Source organism: Rissa tridactyla, chromosome 18 (genome assembly GCF_028500815.1).
Source record: "Rissa tridactyla isolate bRisTri1 chromosome 18, bRisTri1.patW.cur.20221130, whole genome shotgun sequence".
Lineage (NCBI taxonomy): Eukaryota > Metazoa > Chordata > Aves > Charadriiformes > Laridae > Rissa > Rissa tridactyla.
This window is the reverse complement of record NC_071483.1, coordinates 6,386,130-6,405,841: the sequence shown is the minus strand read 5'-3', so window position 1 is coordinate 6,405,841 and position 19,712 is coordinate 6,386,130. Positions and strand designations below refer to the sequence as shown.

The window sequence follows — 19,712 nt, the reverse complement described above, 5'->3', positions numbered from 1 at the left end:
TAACTCGCAGCCTTGGATGGAAGAGTGGAAATTCAGTGATTTTTTTTTTTTTTTATTTTATTTTTTTTTTTTTTGCAGTGGGAAAAGAGTTGTGGAGTCTTTAAGGTTCAGAAACAATGTTTTCATTCCAACTTTATGTGCGAGTTAGTATTATTTCAACTGTTTGTAGTATCACTAAATCACGTGTTGGGATGAGTTATTAAGGTTTTCTATATAAAATACCAGAAAAGTGCTTTCAAGGGGTGATTAATTGAAAATATCCTGTGGAAAATACTGTAGAAATAATCGCCGCTTTTCCTGCGATGTGTTCTCAGTTTAAATGTGTTTTCCTGGAGAAAACCGGCTTTCAGCCCCTGATGAATTGCTGACCCTGGCTGCGTCCTTCCAAGCTTTCCAAGGTGGCCAGATTCAGCGTCTCCCTTGGAGGAGAGGACACGCGCCGGGTCACTTGCTGCCATCGCCACTTGCATCGCTCCATGGCAAGGGCAGGCTCCTGCCCACCTTGTCCTCTCCCCTCGCCCTTGCAGCGCGCGGGGGCGCGGGGCTGCTGCTGGCAGCAGGGGGTTTGGGCTCCCCAAAGCTGGCCCACTGGGTTGAGGTGCTTCGGCTTTCTGGTTTGGCTCTTTGTTTTTCAAGCAGGATGGGCAGGGAATGGGACGCAGAGACAAGAAACACGTGCGTGGTACCAACGGGATGGGACGGCGAGCTGGTCCTCGTGCTCGCCTGCACCACCCAGTCCCCTTCTCCAGGCTGCTTTCACGGTGATTCAATCTTCCTTTTCCTCTTTAACTGCCCACCCGCTGGGATGTGGAGCAGACTGCTCCCTTGTGTCCCTGCCGATGCTCTCCACATGCGTCCCTTCCCCTGCCTTGGCCCCATCTCGTACCCCGGAGCTGTGCTGGAGGCTGCTGGATGGCTGTGGTCATCTGTATGGTGGGATAAAATCCGTGCCAGGTCTCCCTGCAGCACGTGTAGTGCCGGGGGCTGTGGCCGGACGCGTGGGCTCCACGGGCTGCGATGCTTTCCTGGGGTTCGCGTCACCTCTGGGGGTGCTCTGCTCTCCGTGTGCGCTGCCAGGGAGCCTTAGACGTGTGCCAGGGAAGGACTTTACCACCAAGCTTTGTTCCCCGTTACTGCATCCCGAGCTCCGAGCACGAATCACGCCTGTGTCCTGGCTGCCTTAGAAACCACCAAATTTAATCCTTTTTTATTTCCTTTCTGGTTCCTTCAGGGAAAACTCCGACCTTCTGTCCACAGCCAGGGGGGCCAGAAACATCCACAGCCTTTGGTTCGGTCCCTTCCACCAGCCAGACTGGGGCAGATAACTCCCAGCCAGGGCTGCTGCGGCGGCGGGGGGGGGGGATTCTCTGACCCTCCGCAAAGTCCCGCAGACAGCGGATGCGGGGACTCAAGCCAGGATTTCTCCCCTGGCCCAGATGGTTCCCCTGGGAGCTCCTCTGTGCTTTCGGAGATGGCTCTTGTCCCCTTCTCCCCCCTTAGCCCACCCCATGGCACCCCCGGGGAAGCGGACCCCAGACCCGGCTTGGGTGGATGTGCTGGAGGACACCACCCATCGCCCCGCACCAGCCATGGATGCGTCGCCATGGAGGAGGCGGTTTCTATGGCGACCGTTGCTATGCCGATGGCTACCGGAGAAGGGCCTGAGAGCATCCCGGGGAGGTTCACCAGCCTCTCCCCGTGGTTGAAGATGGATTGATTTAGAAGGCTCCCTTCCTCCCGGTGTGAAAGGCAGACACTCCGCCGTGAATATCGCTTTTGCAACGGCAGCACATTTTGGGTTTAATGTTCGGGGCAGGTTTGGGGAATTTGAAGAATCACGGCAAAAACCTTGCCAGGAAGTGGGAACACCCTAAAAAATACAACACCCTTCTCCTCCCTGCCTAGGGAAGGAGGGACGTGAAAGAAAGGGTGTGCAGGGGATTTTGGAAGACCTGAACCAGCTGGTCCCCGTCCCCCGGGACGCAGCTGAAGATGCCGAGGGGTCTGTAGGAGCACGTTTGTACCCTACACAGAGGTGACGGGCAGGTCCCCTCTGCGTCTTGGTTTCCCCAATCTTTTAAGTCCCCAAATCCTCTGGTGTTTGTGGAGAGCTGCTCGTGGTGGGGGGGCTGAGTGTGTCAGTGGGACCCTTTTCCCAAGCTTTACATTTTTTTCACCTGTAAAATGATGTCACCCGCCTTGATAAAGGGAGAGGAGAGGGAGGGACGGGCCATCCGCTGTGCTGGGGGGGGTTACATGCGCATAGATGATGGAGAGGGACTGAAGCCTCTCTAATCTCCCTGCTCAGCTCTGATGGTGCCGGGCCAAAGGGCCCGAGCTCTCGCTCGCTTTCCAAGGCTCTTAGCACCGGATTTGGGTGTGATTTGCGCTGCCGCGGCCCCTTGGCTGCCATTCCCGGCTGGTCCAGCCAAGTGGAGGCATCAAAGGGGACAGCGTGTGGCCGGGTGGGTGGCATCTCCTGCCGATGTCGCTCAGCCCCGCGGCTCCTGCGGGAGCAAAAGGGTCCTTGGATCAAGTGGGGGATGTTTTCTTATCCGAGCTTGATGTAGTGACCGTGTCACCTCCAGAGCTGCCGACATCCAAGACCTTTGGGGTCTGGTGCCGATTTGGGGTCATTTTGAGCACTGGAGGAATGTTTATTGAAATTTGACTTTCTGGCTCTGCCCTATGGAGACTGCTTTGCATTGGGGCTTGCTTTTGTAGCAGCAGATCTGTGACCTTTTCCGGATGTCGGAGGAGTAGAAATCAGGCAGGCGATTGGGGTGTGGATGGTGCCAGAGCTGGATCCTGGCCCAGGCTGCCCCCATGGCTGGGGTGGCAGTGACCAGCTCATGGGCTGAGCCACGGGGACGTGACACGAGCAGTTCCCTTTCTGCAGGACAGTCCTGAGCATGGCCCAGCAGAGACCCAGCACCGTGCAGGGCACATTGAAACCTTTACGCTCCTTTTCGCCTCCCGTGGACTTGGACACCACCAAAGGCGATGCAGCCCCCCCATGTCCAGCTGGCGTCTTGGGCCCCAGTGCCTCCAGCAGCTTTGCCTTGACCCCTGGTTTAATTTCCCTAATGAAGCCCGGCCGGGGGGAAGCAGGGCTGAGCCGGCTAACGAAACCCCCTGCCAGGAGCCATTAGCCGGGAAGTTGTAATTGCAGGGATGGGAACTGCTGTCCCTTGGCTCGAGCTGGCTAATTGTTGGCCCTGGGCATCCCGCTGTGGACAGGGCAGGGGCTGGCATGGGGCTGGGGGGCAGTGGGGCCAGGATGAGCATCACGCTGCGTTTTCCTCCCTGCCCGGAGAAGCCTCTGCCCGCCGGGCCCAGCTTTGCCTGAGGCACCCGGAGAGGGTGGCACAGAGGCCCTGGGTATCCTGCGAGTGGGTCTCCCCATCCCGACCGCGGGAGAAGATTCATCAAGGGTGAGGATGCGGCTTGTGCGACTCCCGGCCCCAGGCAGGCAGGAAATTCGTGCCGTGGAAAACCCTCTCTTGGGGTTGGCAATCCTCAGCCGTTGCACAGCCTTCACAGCCCGACACTGGGGTTCCCACTGGGGTAGCAGCCCCGTCCCTCCTGTCACGGGGTGGGGACAGTTCGTGACACCATCCCTGGGGACCAGGGGTTGCAAGGGATGCATCCAGCACACCCAGGGGATCCTGTCACGGGGTGGGGACAGGTCATGACACCATCCCTGGGGACCAGGGATTGCAAGGGACAGATCCAGCACTCCCAGGGGATCCTGCCATGGCACAGGGATAGGTCATGACACCATCCCTGGGGACCAGGGATTGCAAGGGACGGATCCAGTACACCCAGGGGAACCCGCCAGCGGGCTCCCTCCAACCTTGCCCTGACCGCGCGGAGCCTGCTGTGTCAAGGATAAAGTCAGGGTGAAGTTTCTCTTTTTGGGACAAATCCAGCCAGCTGCGTCTTTGCTGCGGTGCAGGCTGTGACGGATGGGGAGGCAGCCGCAGGTCGGGAGGTGGGAGCTGCCGTCCTGCGTGATTTGTGATTTCCCGGGCTGGCAAAATCACCGTTCCTTTCTGCTCCATCCCAGCTGTGCAAGGGGGAGCAGCCCCCTCGATGCTGGGGGGAGGCTGGGAGTCGTGCACGGCTGCGGGGCTTGGTGCACTTGGAGTATTAACGATCTAAGCAGCAGTAAATCCAAATAAACACCGACTGTTCCCAAGATTTATTGCATGAGCCTGACCTAATACCATCAGGGCTGCAGCTGGGGCAGCTTGGCCAGGAGGAGGTTTACGTCAGTGCCTTGGGAGTGGAGCAGCATGGGGGCTTTTTTGGGAACAGCCGTGTCCCAAACACCCCCCTCCCTCCGCAGCGGGAACACCTGGAGACGTTTCACAAGTCTTTATCAATAAATCTTTGTGAAGGTTGATGGGCTGGCGCTGTGCTCGCTGCAGTCAGGGGGTCCCCCCCCATGCCTGGTCCTGGCTGTGGGGTTATTTTAGGGTAGATGCAATCCTAGGATGAAGGATGCTGGAGGGGAGCAAAGGGGTTGCCCAGCATCCATTGCTGTTTGCCGTGGTTTTGTGCCACCAGCTCCCCCTGCACACGGGAGCAGCTCGGAAGCAGCCTCTGGAGACTTGCGGACAAGCAAGAGAAGGGAAACTCTCTGCCACCCCACTTGAGTCCCCGTTTCACCTCCCCTGAGCAGCGGGAACGCTGCAGCTTTGTCAATATTGCTGTGCAACAGCAGCGTGGTGCCCGGTCGTGCGGGAGCTGGTATTACACGCACTGAGCTGGCCAGGCAGCAGCTGGAGCCGGGCTGCTGGCGGGCCGCCCCGTGCCGCGGGCTGCCGGCATCCCTCTTCGGTGTAAACTCCACCGATCGCCGCCGATCCTCTGGAATCCACTTAGGGCAAAACCCGGCTGAGAACATCTCTGCTCTCCTGCGGGCTGGCGCGTGAGGGGCAGGCGTGGGCGAGCCGTCTCTCACGTTGAGGGAGTTGTCTCTGGGGAGTGAGTTTTGGCCCTGCGAGGTGTTTTATTGCTGTGAAGTTGTTCCTGCTACAGTCAGCAGCTCCGGGAGATGGATCCCCCTGGGGCTGTGGCACGGATCCGGTTTCCTCAACCTGGAGGGAGCGATGGTGTCTGCACAGTGAGGGGGGTGTGGATTTGGGGAGGAGACAGACCCACAGAAAGGGTTTCCAGCTCCAAACCTCTGCGTCATGTCGGGGAGCCACGTGCTGCAGGTTGGAGCACAGCGTGGGTCAGAGACCCTCGGAGGATGCTGGGAGTGGGCAGTGGTGCCGGGGGACTCCTCCCCGGCCACATGCCGAGCAGGGGGTGCTGGACTCGGTGACTGACTGAGCGAAATATGGCGGTGTTATCCTCATGGGAAGGTTTGCTTTTGGATTTGGGACCGGGCAATTCTCACCGGTGAGGTCTGGGAGCTGCCTTTACACAGTCGTCTCTGTCATCTCCAGGATATTCCCAGTGACTTGATCACCTTGGGGCTGCTGGTACCAAACCCTGGCTGCAAACAGCACCCACAGCCACCAAAGTTTGCTTTAATTCAACGTTCCCGTCCTCCTTATTCTCAGCTGACTTGGGGTCATTGCAGCGGCATGGGAGCACGTTGCATGTACCCGTTTGCCCTCGCTGCATCGCTCCAGGCTCTTCTCCTGGGCAGAACAGATCCAGGACAGGCACTGAGTTCTGCTGAGTCTCTCCACCCCATGGGATGGATGGATGGATGGATGGATGGATGGATGGATGGATGGATGGATGGATGGACGGATGGATGGATCCATGGGTGGATGGATCCATGGGTGGATGGAAGGAGGGCTGGCTGGCTGGCTGGCTGGATCTATAGATCTATGGATGGATGGATTCGTGGATGGATGGATTCATGGATGGATGGATCCATGGGTGGATGGATCCATGGGTGGATGAACAGGGACTGGCATGGCACGCTGGCGCCATGCACTTCCATTTTCATTTCCCCATCCAAGCATGGGGAGCCGGGGAGTCGGCGGCTGGACCTGCCTCGTCTGGTTCCAATTTGCGGGAGAAACAGGCTTAATGGAGCTGGGCCATGTGGCTCCCATTATGGCAAGGTCATGCGGAGAGAATCCAGCCTTCGGGGAGCTCACCCAGGTTAGCTGGCAGGGGTGAGGGGTGGTCTGGGGAGCGCCTGTGCGGTGGCCTCCTCGTTTCTTGGTGAGCCTCAATATTTTTGGTGTAATAATAATAATAATAATCAAAAAGCAAACAAAAGTAACTCAAAATGTTTATTCCTCCCATCCCTCAAACCTTGCAATTTTTCCTTGCCCTCCCATCAGTTTTGGAGGCCTGTCTCATAATTTATGGGCTCCTATGGGTGGTGCACCCCATCAGCCTTCAAAAGACACTGAACTAGCCCCTGTGTGTCCCTTGGGATCTCCTGGTCCTTGGCTTCCCTGCACAGAGAAGTCCTGGATGGACTGTTTCAGAGTGGGTGAGCTCCGTAGCTTTGTCCTACCGACCCAGGAGGGACATTGGCCCAAAGGTTTTGGAGTCAGTGCTGGGGAGTCATGGAAAACTTGCACGGTGAAACCAAAGGTGGTTCTTGGGATTTTTTACTTCTATCCACTGCCTTCCCCTTGGGCTACAGCAGATCCCACCCGGGCGCCTATTCATTATTGCATTTTATTTATTTTCTTGTTGCACATTGGTTTATAGGTAAGACATCACTTATTTAGCAAAATCAATTGCACTGATCCTTGGTGCATCAGTATTTCCCTACTTTTTATCTTCTCCAGGAGTTGGAGCCCTCCATAGATCCTCCGTAAATCAGGACAAAGGATTATTTGAAATCATTTGGCAACATCAAGCTCATCGAGCTTGTCACCCATTGGTGACGCCTTGATTTCCAAGGAGGGAAGGCAAGCTCCTGCCTTGCAGGGATGTGTCCCCCTCACTCTTGGCTCCCTCTTGCCTCTGTCACATCTCTCCTGGTCCCTCTTCTCCAGGCTGTTTCCTCAGCACCATGGCCATTGCTGGGCTTCCCAGCACCTCTGCAGGGTTAGTCAGCACTGACACCCACATTCAGAGCACACGTCTCCCCTCCTCAGCCCTGTGCTGCAGCGGGGTTCGGCCTCTGTGGCTCAGCAAGGGGCTGCTCGATTCCCAGTTCCCTGGGGATTAATTCTGGTGGATAACAGACTTCTTCAGGGAGCTGCTGGTGACCGTGGATTTGAAACTCCAGGATAGGGCATTATCTTGGGGGCAAAGACTGAATCATCCCAGTGATCTGGAAGGTTTGTGGCACATTGGAGACCGGCGGGGTATAACCAGTGGCTGCGGTGATAAGGGAGAGCTGGAGATAAAGGAGTAGATCCAGCCAGAAAAAGCTCAGTCGCGCTTTCAGGAGAGACAGACACTTAAAAGCCCAACTCCCCTTGACCTTCCCGAGAGATTTATGTCCTCAGGAATGTGCTCACGCTGTCACCCTGGGTGTATGACACAAGTAGTACATCAGTGACGATGTAGGCAGGGTTTGGGCAGGAGACATCTCCTTGGCTTGGGCACCACGGCAGCAATCACCTCGCAGCCCCTGGCAAGCGTCCTCCTGCCTTCCAGGCCGCTGGGTTGTCTCTCCCTCGCCAGCTGATGGGCTCCAGGAGAAGAGATGTGGGGACAAAATGTGAGTTAAAAGTCCCCAATTTCTATGCCACGGGACCTTCTGACTTTTCAAAGCTCCTTTTTGTTCCAATCTGGAATGAAAACAAAGAAACTCGAAGTTTTGTCAAGAGGTAAAATGCTAGAATAGGTGAAGGGGACCCTTCAACCCCTTTCTTTTAAATTTAAGCACTAACCTGGCTTGTTACATCTTGAAACATCTGATGCTATCTTGCAGATCAAAGTCGCCTTGTTTGGGTTGTAATGAAGTGTCAAACTGTTTCCTTGCAACACAAACAGGAGACACTTTGATCTGCAAAACAAGACGTTTAAGAGCCCTACTAGCAAGGGCTCTTCGAGTTTTAGCAGCACTGTAAAGCGGTGGAATATTTGAAGTCTGATATTGTTTCATATTGAGACTTTCCAAGTTATGGCAGCTGATAGTGCGTGTTACTGTCACACCTGTGCCCGGAATCACATGAAAATCATCTAAACCAAAACAATAACGAGCTGGAGAACAAAATCGTTATTTTTTTTCTAACAGCATTCAAAAGCAGTTGTTGGTTTTTCCCCCCCCGCCCCGCTTTTCCAGAGGGCTTGTTTCCATGGGAAATGTTATCGGAGTCAATGTGAGCTCTCCACAAAATGTCAGCTTGTCTGAAAGATTTGCAGCAGCAAATTGTTTTGGGGAAGAAAAAAACCCCCACGATTCTGGATGGTTGAGCTGGATAAGCGCTGCCTGCACTCCTGCTCCCTTGGTCTTGCTTTTCCCTGGCCTGTTTAACCTGGGCATCGTCCCGCAAGAGCTCTCTGGGGGTGTCTCTGCAGGCACCGGTCTTGATTTGTCAGGCTGGAGCTGCTCACGCGTCTCTCCCCGCTTGGCTGCAGGCTCAGCGCTGGCGCAACGAGAACTACGAGAGGCCCGTGGACCTGGAGGGCTCCGGGGACGATGACCCCTTTGGGGATGATGAACTGGACGATGTCTACTCGGGCTCTGGCTCGGGGTGTAAGTAGCTGTGGGGTTCCTGAGGGAGGGTCCCTGGGGAACCTAGCCATGGGTTTTGGTGGGACTGGAGAGGGGCTTGCCATGGGATGTGAGAGTGGGGATCCTCGTTATCCATCTCCAGAGCTTCCCTCCTGCCCTCTCCTAGACAAAAGCAAAGGGAACTGTCCCAAAGATTGGGCTCAAGTGACTCCATGTCCCATTTCGGTCTCTGGTCCTACTGGGCAGGATTAGCCCTTCCCCAGCACAATAGCACGTGCCATGTTACATGTTCATTGACCCCAGGGAGGGGCTTTGGCCACCACATGGGAATTTGCAGCCGTTGGTTTCTGCTGAGCCTGGAACCAGTCCATGCTTATGGTTTTTTTCGGGGTGAGGCCAGGTGGGTGCCAGCCCTGGGAAGCGCTGGGCCAGCAGCAGCTTCAGTCTTTGCTCTTCTCATGCTGTTTCAGATTTCGAGCAGGAGTCGGGGCTTGAGACGGCAGTGAGCCTCACCACAGACACGTCGGTCACGCTCCCCACCACGGCAGCCGTGCTGCCCATCACCTCGGTGCAGCCTGTGGCAACCCCTTTTGAACCATTCCCTGCTGAGTACACCACCCCCGAGCAGACAACCAGCATCTTGTATATCCCCAGGATGACAGAGACTCCAGTGATCCCCAGTTGGAAAGCAACCACCACCAGTACCACTGCCAGTGACTCCCCTACCACCACGACTGCCACCACCACCACAGCCACCACCACCACAACCACTGCGGCTACGACCACCACCAGCACCACCATGGCCACTGCCAAGCCCACCACCGTCCGGAGGTTCCTCCCGCCCTTTGTCACCAAGGCAGCCACCACCCGGGCCACCACCTTGGAGACACCCACCACCGCCGTCCTCGAAACCAGCGCACCAACAGAGGCGGCCACGTCACGGCTCATCCCCACCAGCATGACCAAGCCCAGGTCCCTGCCAAAACCAAGCACCTCCAGGACTGCAGACCTCACAGAAAAAAGCACTGCCTTGCCATCCAGTCCTGCCACGCTGCCGCCCACAGAAGCCCCCCAGGTAGGAGGCAGCAGCCCTTCTTACCTGCTAAAGGGCTTGTGGGCCTTGTTTGAAGCCAAGCGATGGTGATGGGAAGCCTTTGGGGTAGATACATCCTGAACCAGTTGCTCAGAGGAAGGTCAAGCCAGGTTGGGCTCTTCCCAGCTGTACGGACAGTGGAACATCTAGGGAGCTGGGGAGGGGAGATTAAAGGGTGGGGGGTTTAGCATGGGCAGACCATGGTGATAGGACTGTCACAAGAGCTGATGGGGGCGCCCAGGGGTGTGCCACGTGCCCCCAGCTCTGCCTTGCCCAGCTGCTCCAGAGCAGTTTCCCCGGGCGGGAGGGAAGCAGGGCTGGGGGGTACCACCGTCCCACGGGAAAAGAGCAGCTTTCCTCTGGGTTTGGTGTCTGGGCTCATCGTACCATTTCCCAATTTGCAGCCCGTCAATGGGAGGCTCAAACCTCCACAATTGCAGCTTGATGGTGCATTTCCAGCCTGTCGGGTGTCCTAAGCAGGGGATTTAATCCGCTGATCCATCTCTCATTCAGAGCCCCTCGGGGGCCCTTTGAAAACCGCTTTGACTGAAAGGTGGAGTGATTTGTCTAAACTAGTCCCTCTTTTCTGTGTACGTATATGTATGTATAGCGCTCTGGGCTCTCCCTGACCTTCAATTAATCTCTGTCACAAAAACGCGTGCTTGTGGGAAGCAGTGAGCCATGCGCTCGCGCCGGGGGCGGCGTGACATGGAGAGGGCTCCTGCTCGCCCTCCCCGGCTTTGGCCCGTCGAGCTCTTTGCCCATCCCCGTTTGTAACATCCGGAGGCAGGCATGGAGGGAGCTGTTTGCCCCGCGAAGGAGGGACCACAGGGAGGTTTTGCTTGGGGATGCTCAGTGTGGTCCAGCTCAGCATGTGGACACGTAGCAGGTCAGACTGCTGGGACAAGGGGGAAGGTCAGGGGGGATTTTGCGCCCGAGGGACCTGCAGGTGTGGGGATGTGAAGGAGGCAATAGGTCAGGGCTGGGCTGGAGGGGGATGGAATGGCTCATCTGCCCAGCCCCTGTTTGCTATACAGGCTGGGTTAGGCTCCTTGACAAGGGGCTTGGTCAGGGACCACGGCAGGGAACTGGGCTGGCTCCATGTCCTGGGTGAGAAGGACCCATCTTCCTGCTCCTGCCCTGTGGCCCAGGGCTGCAACCGTAAGAGCACGTTGAAGGGAGAAAAGCGAGAGGGAAGGGACCCCCCCTGGGGCTCATCCAATGGCATCCAATCCTTCCCCTTGCTATGTTGCTATAGCACAAACCATTGCATCACTTCATGTCTAGCCAGGAGGCATCTGTGTGATGTTTCAGCCAGCCATCGGTCTACACTGGGGATAGAGAGCCCAAATGTGGGTCTGGGATGTGGGGCTCTCTTTAGGGGAAGCTACAGGGAACAGGTGAGTGTTTGTCCATCTCAAGGGCACCTGGGATGGGGACAGACAAGAATGGTCCAGCTCAGCCACAGTGGCCTCAGCCTTTTTGTGACCATCAAGATGTGGGTTTGTGTTGCTTGCTGCAATATAACTGTCCACTTTAGTGACACAGGGAAGGGACACACTAACATTACCCTTATGTTCCCTGCTGAGAGGCCCACCCTGTCATCGCTACTGTGATGTCCTTCCTCTGGACACATCAGAGCTGCTGGAGGTGGGAACCACCCTTTGGTCCTTGTCCCCTGCTCCACCTTGTCCTTTCTCCCAGATGGAGCCAGGGGAGGTAACGACAGTCCTCGACAACGAGCTGGAGGTCCCAGTCAGCAGCGGCCCCAGCGGGGACTTTGAGATCCGGGAGGAGGAAGAGACAACTCGTCCCGACCTCGGTAATGAGGTGATGGCCGTGGTGACACCGCCGTCGGGACCTGGGCTGGGCAAGAACGCAGAGCCGGGGCTCATCGACAACACGATAGACTCCGGCAACTCAGCCGCTCAGCTCCCCCAGAAAAACATCCTGGAGAGGAAAGAAGTGTTGATAGGTGAGACCTGAGGGCCTGTGGGGGAAGAGCTGGCATGTCTGGGGGAGGACAGACAGCTGGGCTGTCCATGTCCCAGGAGAGGAGCTGGTCTTTGGCAGGCCATTGGGGTGGTGTTGAGCCCGGAATAACACACACTCACCTACCAAAATAGCTCCAGAGCCTGTGCTGGGGGGTTTCCAGGGGTCTTCACGTTTTTGCCAGGAGAGTGAAGAGCTATGCATGTTTTGCATTTGCTAAGATAGGTTTCAAGGGAAAAAAATAGGATTGCAGTGTAAAGATGTGCTACGGTGCTGGCTCAATAGCACCCGGCCACCTCTGACCGCAGGGGAGGAGAGAGGTGCCCTGGGAGGGCCACTTGTCCCAGCCAGAGAGACATCAGAGATGGGGGAGAGGTGTCAGTGTCCCACCACCAGCAAAAGGGAGCTGAAGGCGATGGCACAGCAAAGCAGCTATTCTTCTGCTGGTCTTTGGCTGAACATGGTGGATGCTGGCAGGCACCCAAATGAGCAGCTCCTTGAGGGACTTTCTGCACCCTCCTTGCATGAGTTTACAGCCCACGCAGGGACCTCTGTCTGTGCCCGAGCTGCCTCATGCCAGTCCATCACCCATCGTGCAGCTGTAGAGTAGATGCCTTTGGGTCCTACCTACCCTTCAGCACCTCTGCACTTGGGAGCTTGTTGAAGCTCCTTGAATCCCACGATTGCGTTAGCTCCTCACCTTCATTTTCAGTTCTCTCAACCGTAGATTTCAGGAGGAAAGTTGCTCGCAAACTTGCAAAGCGCAAAACCAAGCCAGGATCCCAAATAATCCCCCCCAAAATTCTTTGCGCTGAAAGCCAGGCTGGGGCTGCGGGGCGGCACTGATGGCCGTGCCACTTCTCTGTGTTGCAGCGGTGATCGTGGGCGGCGTGGTGGGAGCCCTCTTCGCTGCCTTCCTGGTCATGCTGCTCATCTACCGGATGAAGAAGAAGGACGAAGGCAGTTACACGCTGGAGGAGCCCAAACAAGCCAACGTGACGTACCAGAAGCCCGACAAGCAGGAGGAGTTTTACGCGTAGAAGAAGAGCCCGGCGTGCCTCGCACTCCCTCCCTCCCCGCTCCAAACTCTCCCTCCTCTACTTCATCCAGTCTCTCTCTTTCTCTCTCTCTCTCTCTCTCTTTTTTGGATCAGACTGTGAATTTAAAAAGCAAAACCCGCAACAGCTAAAGGAGAAAACACATGTTCGGCATGATGAAAAATTCAAGTGCCCCAGAGCATCGCCGAGTTCGGACCGAGTACCGCTGGCCTTTCTGCAGCGGGAGGGACGGGGCAAGGAGCCAACGCCAAGGAACCCGTGCCCAGGGAGCATCCCAGCGAGCGCGGGACGGGGCGGTCAGGCTGCCAACGGCTACAGGAGGTCACTGGGCTTTTCCCACCAACACAACGGACTCTGAGATCCGGACACCTTCTACCAGCCCTGGGGCACAGGGGGGTTGGTTTGGATTTGTCTTCCTTTTTATTTTTTTTTTTTCCCTTTGGAAAGGAGGGAGGTTTCTCTCCCTCTCTCTTGTTTTTTTTTTTTTTTTGTTTTGTTTTGTTTTGTTTTTTTTTCCAGTGGGGTTGGTTGCTTTGCAGGTTTTACCTTGCTCCCTGCTTCTGTTTGAAGAGAGGACGCGACTCTCAAATACGCTTTGAACCTTGAAAAAAAGCACAAGGGGCTGGAATACCTGATGCCCCAGGGTTTGCTCTTGGAGTGGGGAAAAGCAAATAAACACAAACTTGGCCAGTATGCTGGAAACGATCTCTTTAGATCACCACTTCGGAGAGCTCGCGGAGCAGCAAGAAGACACGTTGGGGTATCTCATGCTGCTCCCCTCCTGCCACCACCTCGCTTCACTGCATCGCTGTGCACGCCAGAGACCTTAAATCGATAGAAACGGCGTGTTGCTGGCCACTGAGGGGTTTGGTTGAGAAGTGACCTTGCTTTTGCTGGGTTTTCACTGTGACCAATAAAACTCAGCTTGCGCAGTCCGACCGACAGCACTGGTTTTAAAACGGAGCGGGATGTTGCGTGGTGGGGAGTTGGTAAGGGAGAGGAGTTGGAAATGGAGAAGCTAAATCCTCTCCCCGGTTCCTCCAGCTGGGATAACATCTCACAAAGCTCAACAAGGCGTGAGAGGCAGTGTAAGAAAAGAATTGCAAAGCAGAGGCAATGCCCTGTCCCCTCGGGGGTCGAGCAGGGGTCCCCTCCGGGCCACTGGCACCCAGAAGGTGAGGAAGGTGAGGCAGACCGGTGGCTTTCCACCGGCCAGCCCCAGGGCAGGTTGGCTGCTACATCTCTTTTGCAAGACCCAGGATTGATGGTTTTGTGTTTCTTTTGTTGTTGCTTAAATTCCAGTATAACCCACAGGGCACCCAGCAGCCTGAGAGCAAAAGATGCTGGAAGCCATCATCACCCAAGTGCGGTGGTTTCCCCTCTGAGGCTGCCTAAGGTTCAGAGCAGCAGGATCTGATCCAGAGCCCAACCGTGCCTTCTAGAAAGGCTAGAATTTTTGGAGCAAGCTCTCTGCACAGAAAAGTCAATTAGATATTTCAATGAGTTGGCTTTTAATTAGCTGAAGCGCTGTTTGCGATGCCGTCAAGGAGCTTTGTTTTCATGATGGTTGTGATCTTGATGGTGTCCCATGGAGACCTTGGCTTTGCTCTTCGAGCAATTTAAACAGGAAAATGGAAAAAAAAAATCAGTTGCTTTGACTCTGTTGCATCCTGAATTAACCTGCACAGACACAGTGACACTTTGTCCCCTCAGGGTGTTAGTGGATATAGGGATTTATGACCCTGGTGGAGGCTACAAGACAGCAGCGCTTCTTTATGTTAGGAATTTGAGAGGCCAAATGCATATTTTATATATATATATATATATATATATACACTCACATACATACACAGTTATATATATATATGAAATGAAATCCCTGTAAATTTTCATTGCACTGCATATGGCGGCTGGATGGGACTTTGTGGTTGTGAAGACGTGAGGTTTGGGCTATGCTCCCCTGGGGTGCGCAGTGCAGGGACTGCGACCCAAACCGCCCACCCTGGTTTTACTTCGGGGTAGGGCGCAGAGCTCTGGCGCGCAGGCCGGCTCTAAAAATCCCCATTTTAGAGATGTCAGCCTCAAAACCGTCTCATGGTTTTGGTTCTCGTAGTTTGGAGAAGACGGTCCTGTTGGGTCTCTTGGATGGCGATGCCGAAAGGCAGATAGTGTAGCGTGTGTGTACCCGCTGCTTGGGTCCCTCCCGGCCGTGGAGGATGAGGATGCTGTGAAGGAGGGACCACACGTCTGAAGAAGGCTGGTGTCAACCTGGCTCCAAAGGCTGCTTTCTCCGACCTGCTCCAAAGGGAGGGTTTCAACTCATGGTTTTGATGGGTTTGGGGTTTATTTTTGGCCCCGTTGAGACTAGACGAAGGGCCCTAGCTGCTGGGGTGTGGCAGAAATCAAATCTCTTCATGATTCGATGAGTTGGGCGCGGCAAGCATCGAGGCCACCCAAAATCACCATCTTTTTGAAAAACGTGGACTTAATCTTTTGAGCTTGCATTAAAAAAAAACAACCTCCCAGCTTAATCTTTTAAATGCTGCTTTTCTTAGCTGCTTCCCTAATCTTCTTCGTTCCATTTTTTTTTTCCCCATTTAATAGTCTGAAGGTCTATAATACAATTTTTTTTATTCACTCAAGCTTAACCTCGGTTCACTCAGCCGGTGTTAAGTTGTAATCCCGGCAGTTAAATCCGTTACAGTTTCAGAAGTGAGGAAGGCTGGAAGTGGGAGGGTGAGAGGAGGCTGGGCAGCGCTTCCTCTTGCCGTAATTAAAAGATGACCGCATGCGGAAAAAAAAAAAGGTGAAGGCAATTAAACTGGTGATCAGAATTGACCAGTCTTAATTCATTGTGCATCTGCTGCTTCCACACGTTTGCTGTATCACTCCCCACCTGGAGAGGGGACATGAGCGGGAGGAGACTGTTTTTTGGGCTTGGAGCCCAACTTTTTTCTCGTGATAAATCATGACAGAGCCTTTCCTGTCACCTCAGCTCCCCAGGACCACTGGGTTAGTTGTTGGAGTTGACGCTTGGAAGAAAAAAAAGCCTTGTCTTGCTGGAGAAGGGCTGATCTTGTGCCTCCCTTGGAGGGCAAGGAGGTGGTGGGACGCAGCTGAACGTGGGCTGTGTTGTTTTTGGGAAAGCTCGGCTCCAAAAAAAAATTGCAGAAACCATCGGCGCTCTATTACCAGAGGAATGGGGATGGGTAAAACCCCAGTGAAACTCAGGTGAAATGATGCTGCCAGGGTCTGGAAGGGGGTTGTGGTGGTGGTGGTGGGCTGCAGCGTGGCCATCCCCAAAGCCGAGCACGGCGAACGCGGTGTGTTGCGGCTCCCAGCCCCGTGCCGGGTGACGGTGCCGAGCTCGTGGTTGTGCCGAGGGTGTCCGGAGGCAGATGGTGGGCAGCGGGGCACAGCTGCTCCCTCCAGCAGGCGCTTCTGCACGGGCACGCGTGTCTCACCACACTCCAGGGCTTTTGAGGGATTCCTGGTGTGAAGATGGATGGGGAAGAGGCGAGAAAGCACGGGGGGGAGCAACAAAAGCATCTTTTCTCAGCTGTTGATTTGGCCGCAGAGCAGGTTTTTGAGGGAAATTAACTCTGATGGTAGCTTGAGCATCTCCCCCATCATCCCCTCCCAAAGCCTGCCAGATTTGGCACCTCGCTCTCTGCAAAAATTCAGCCCCTTCCCCATCCTGCGTGTATCCCTCGTAGTGATACCACCCATGAACGGCTGCAGCCTCCCAGCTGGGGCAGCGCCCAGACGTGCTCGTCCTTCCAGCTGGGCGCCCCGAGGATGCGGGTGGCCCGTGAGGCTGTGGAGGAGGGCTTTTCCACTCGCTTTTCCATTTCTTTTCTGCATGTTTGTGTGCGTGCGCGCGTGACGCACTACAGGAAGACCCTTTGCGGTGCCGGTTTCATAATTTCAGGAGAGCCGCAGTTGCTAGGCGTGAAAGCCAGCAGCGGCTCCTCTCCCAGCTGGGCCGGTTTCCACTCTCCCTCTCTGCCGGGATTTGCAGCAGCCGATGTCTTGGAGGAGAATGACAAAGGAGCTGGTGACTCCTGGGCCACATAAATAAGGAGGAGGGGGTCAAAGGGAGGGGAGGATCGGAAAATATGCGAGAGCCCAAATGCGGGGCTGGAAGTGGGAGGACAGGAAGGGCAGGGGATGGAGTTGGACCCAGGCTCGGACAGGTTTTGCAGGGCAGGGAGCGAGTTGCCCCTTTCCTCCAAAAATCTCTTTGATTTTGGACCTTTCCAAAATCAGCAGCGCTGGGGGGGATCCCGCTGCAGGGAAGGCAACGGCGCTGGGCCGGGTGCGTGCCACGGCGTGCTGGTTTGCCTCCAGATTTCCCATTCCCTCCCCATTTTGCCTGGTGGGTGCTGAAGGTCCCTGTGCAGGGGCTGCTTTGCTCCACGCGAGCTTTGGCTCCTGCTCCCCAGACTCATAATTCAGAGCTATCCCACCCCTGCCATGAGTCACCAGCACGGAGGCTTTAACGGGAACGAAACCATTAGCTAAAAACAAGAATGGATTTTTTTTTAATTATTCCCTTTCCCCCCCGCCCCCCCGCCTTCAATCATCCCTTTTATGATTACAAGCGTTTCTGGGCTCGGAGGTTTTCTGCGAGGCTCTGGCAGCTCCTAAAGTGACATTGAGTTTTCAACACGGGAAGGTTTATCAGGATAACCGGCGTCTGGCTGGGAGCTTCGCCAGTGGCTCAGCCGGGCTGGGGGCTGCGGCGGGAGGGATGGGTGTGGTGTGCGTGTACCTATGTATATATATGTGTATGTAATTAATATATATGTATATATGTATATACGCGTGTGTGCAAAGCACGCACGCGTGCACAGGTTCAATGCAAACTCTGCACCTAAGGAGGATGAGGAGGGTTTATCCGCCGGCGGCGTGGGCTGGACGCCGCAGCCCTCGCACCCCGTCCTCGGCCGGGGGGGCTGCAGGATTTGGCCCTGTGCTGGCGGCTCCTTCCGTCTCTCCCGCTCTTCGCCCGATCGTAGCAAGGGCCTGATCCCGGCCGCCTCAGCACCACGGGGACGGTTGGGGTAAAGGAGCATTTTGCCAACTGCCGCATCCCCGGCCAGAGCCAAAGCGGCTTCGTGCAGGCTCTGGTTTGTCCCACGTACCTTGTGCCTGCAGCTCCGCGGACGTACCCACACCCCGTCTCTAGAGAAGTCTCAGCCTGGAGCGTACAAACTTTTTTTTGTGTTGTTTTTTTTTTTTTGTTTTGTTTGTTTGCTTTATTTTTACCGTTATTTTTATTTGGGCGAAAAGTCACCCTAGGAGACGCCCGTGCAATGCCCGGGTTTATTTTTTCCCCCCACGTTCCAGACGGCTCATCCACCGCATCTCCAAAGACCTCAAGGGCGCCAGTGACTTTACGTGCATCAGCTTCCCCTCTTCTGGGTCCCCCTGGTCTAAGTCATAGAAGTACAGCTGACAATCAAACCAGACAGAACTGCTGACTTTAGAAAAATATGTATCCATTGCCGTTTGATAGAACTACTTTTTAAAATCACATGCTTATCTCTCAACTAACGCTCACCACCGTGTCTCCGGGATAAATCTCCACCCATTGGTTCTTCTGTAAATAAGCCTGAAACATTCTTGTATAAATTAAAAAACAAACAAACAAACAAACAAACAAACAAGCAAACAAATCCATTGATATACGTCCAAAAAAATATCCCTTTCCAGAAGATTTAAATAATTCAAAGAAAAAGAAAAGCCCAACAAGTGAGCCCCGCTTCACTTTTTCTTTGGAGCTGGTTTAAATTCCCATCAGGAGAATGAAAAATCTTTAACAATAGAAGAAACTACAAGTGTTTTACCTTTCAATGAACATGGGAGGGAAAAAATGCATGTAAATATTTTTAATAGGAAACATATCTTAAACAGAACCTTTTTTTGTATGTACATAACTCTTCTAGAGTTTAGTACTTAAATTGCTTCATAGTGTCTGTTAAAAAACAAAAATAAAATAAAATAAAATGTTTGTTAATTGTTTTTGTTCTTACTCAATGGCCAAAACTTTAAAAATAATAAAAAAGACTATAAAAATAATCTTTGCCAATGGATCTAGCACTGTAATGGTACTGTCTATTTTTTTTAATTATTTCTGTGCTGTGCCCATTTATAAAAGGAGAAAAAAAATAATAAAATAAAGTCATTTAAACATTGTCTGCCCCGGGCTTTGCCTGCTTTCTTGCTGCGGACTGTGCCTGCCCCCAGGTTTTTGTCATGCCGGTGTGTGATGAAGGTGAAGGGAGAAGATTTTACGTGTTCTCGGGGCTCGATACCGTCAGGCGAGGGACGGTGGTTAATTAATGGTTTCCACGGCAACTCTGCAGAGATGCTGAGGAGCCGGCGGCAGCGTGGACCACCCCAGCGCATCCCAGCGGTGCCTGCGCTGGACCACGGGGGAGGTTTGGATGCGGGGCCGGGGGGGGCTGCGAGTGATACGGGTGTATTTAACGGCATGGAGATCCATGGAGCATTTTGGCTGAGCCGCAGCATCCCCACGTCCCACCAGTGTCAGCAGCAAGCTGGAGAAGATGTCCGAGCTGTAAGAGCCATCCCCTCCCAAGCGGGAGGCGGAAGCAGCCTGGGCTGTTGGCCCGGGGTCCCGCTCTCACAGCTCTCCTTTCCAGAGCGATTCCTGGAAGCGAATGTGGTGCGAGATCTGGCAGCGATGCTGTTGGCCTCCGTAAGGAGATACATGGATGTATTCAACCGGCTCCCGTGTTGCAGAGGCCAGACCTCTGTGGATGCGTCCCGACTGGCAGCAGAAGGCATGGTTTGTATGGCCTCAGGCTGTCTTGAGAGCCAGCCAAGGGCAAGTGTTGTGCCCCAGGAGGTTACCAGCGCTATTTCCCCACCCCCACGGGCTGGACCTGCGCCATGTTATGTGCCAGCAAATCTGCACCCA

General features: G+C 54.6%; 1 protein-coding gene across 1 annotated transcript in view; it reads left to right on the top strand.

Moving 5' to 3' along the window:
- SDC3 (syndecan 3) overlaps window positions 1-18,966 on the top strand; it is a 52,267-nt gene extending 33,301 nt beyond the window's left edge. Inside the window, exons 2-5 of the mRNA XM_054223927.1 lie at window positions 8,524-8,641; window positions 9,091-9,695; window positions 11,418-11,688; window positions 12,579-18,966. Coding sequence (XP_054079902.1) covers window positions 8,524-8,641; window positions 9,091-9,695; window positions 11,418-11,688; window positions 12,579-12,745 — 1,161 coding nt within the window. The 3' untranslated portion in view covers window positions 12,746-18,966. The remainder of the gene's footprint in view (window positions 1-8,523; window positions 8,642-9,090; window positions 9,696-11,417; window positions 11,689-12,578) is intronic.
- Window positions 18,967-19,712: the final 746 nt, after the last annotated feature.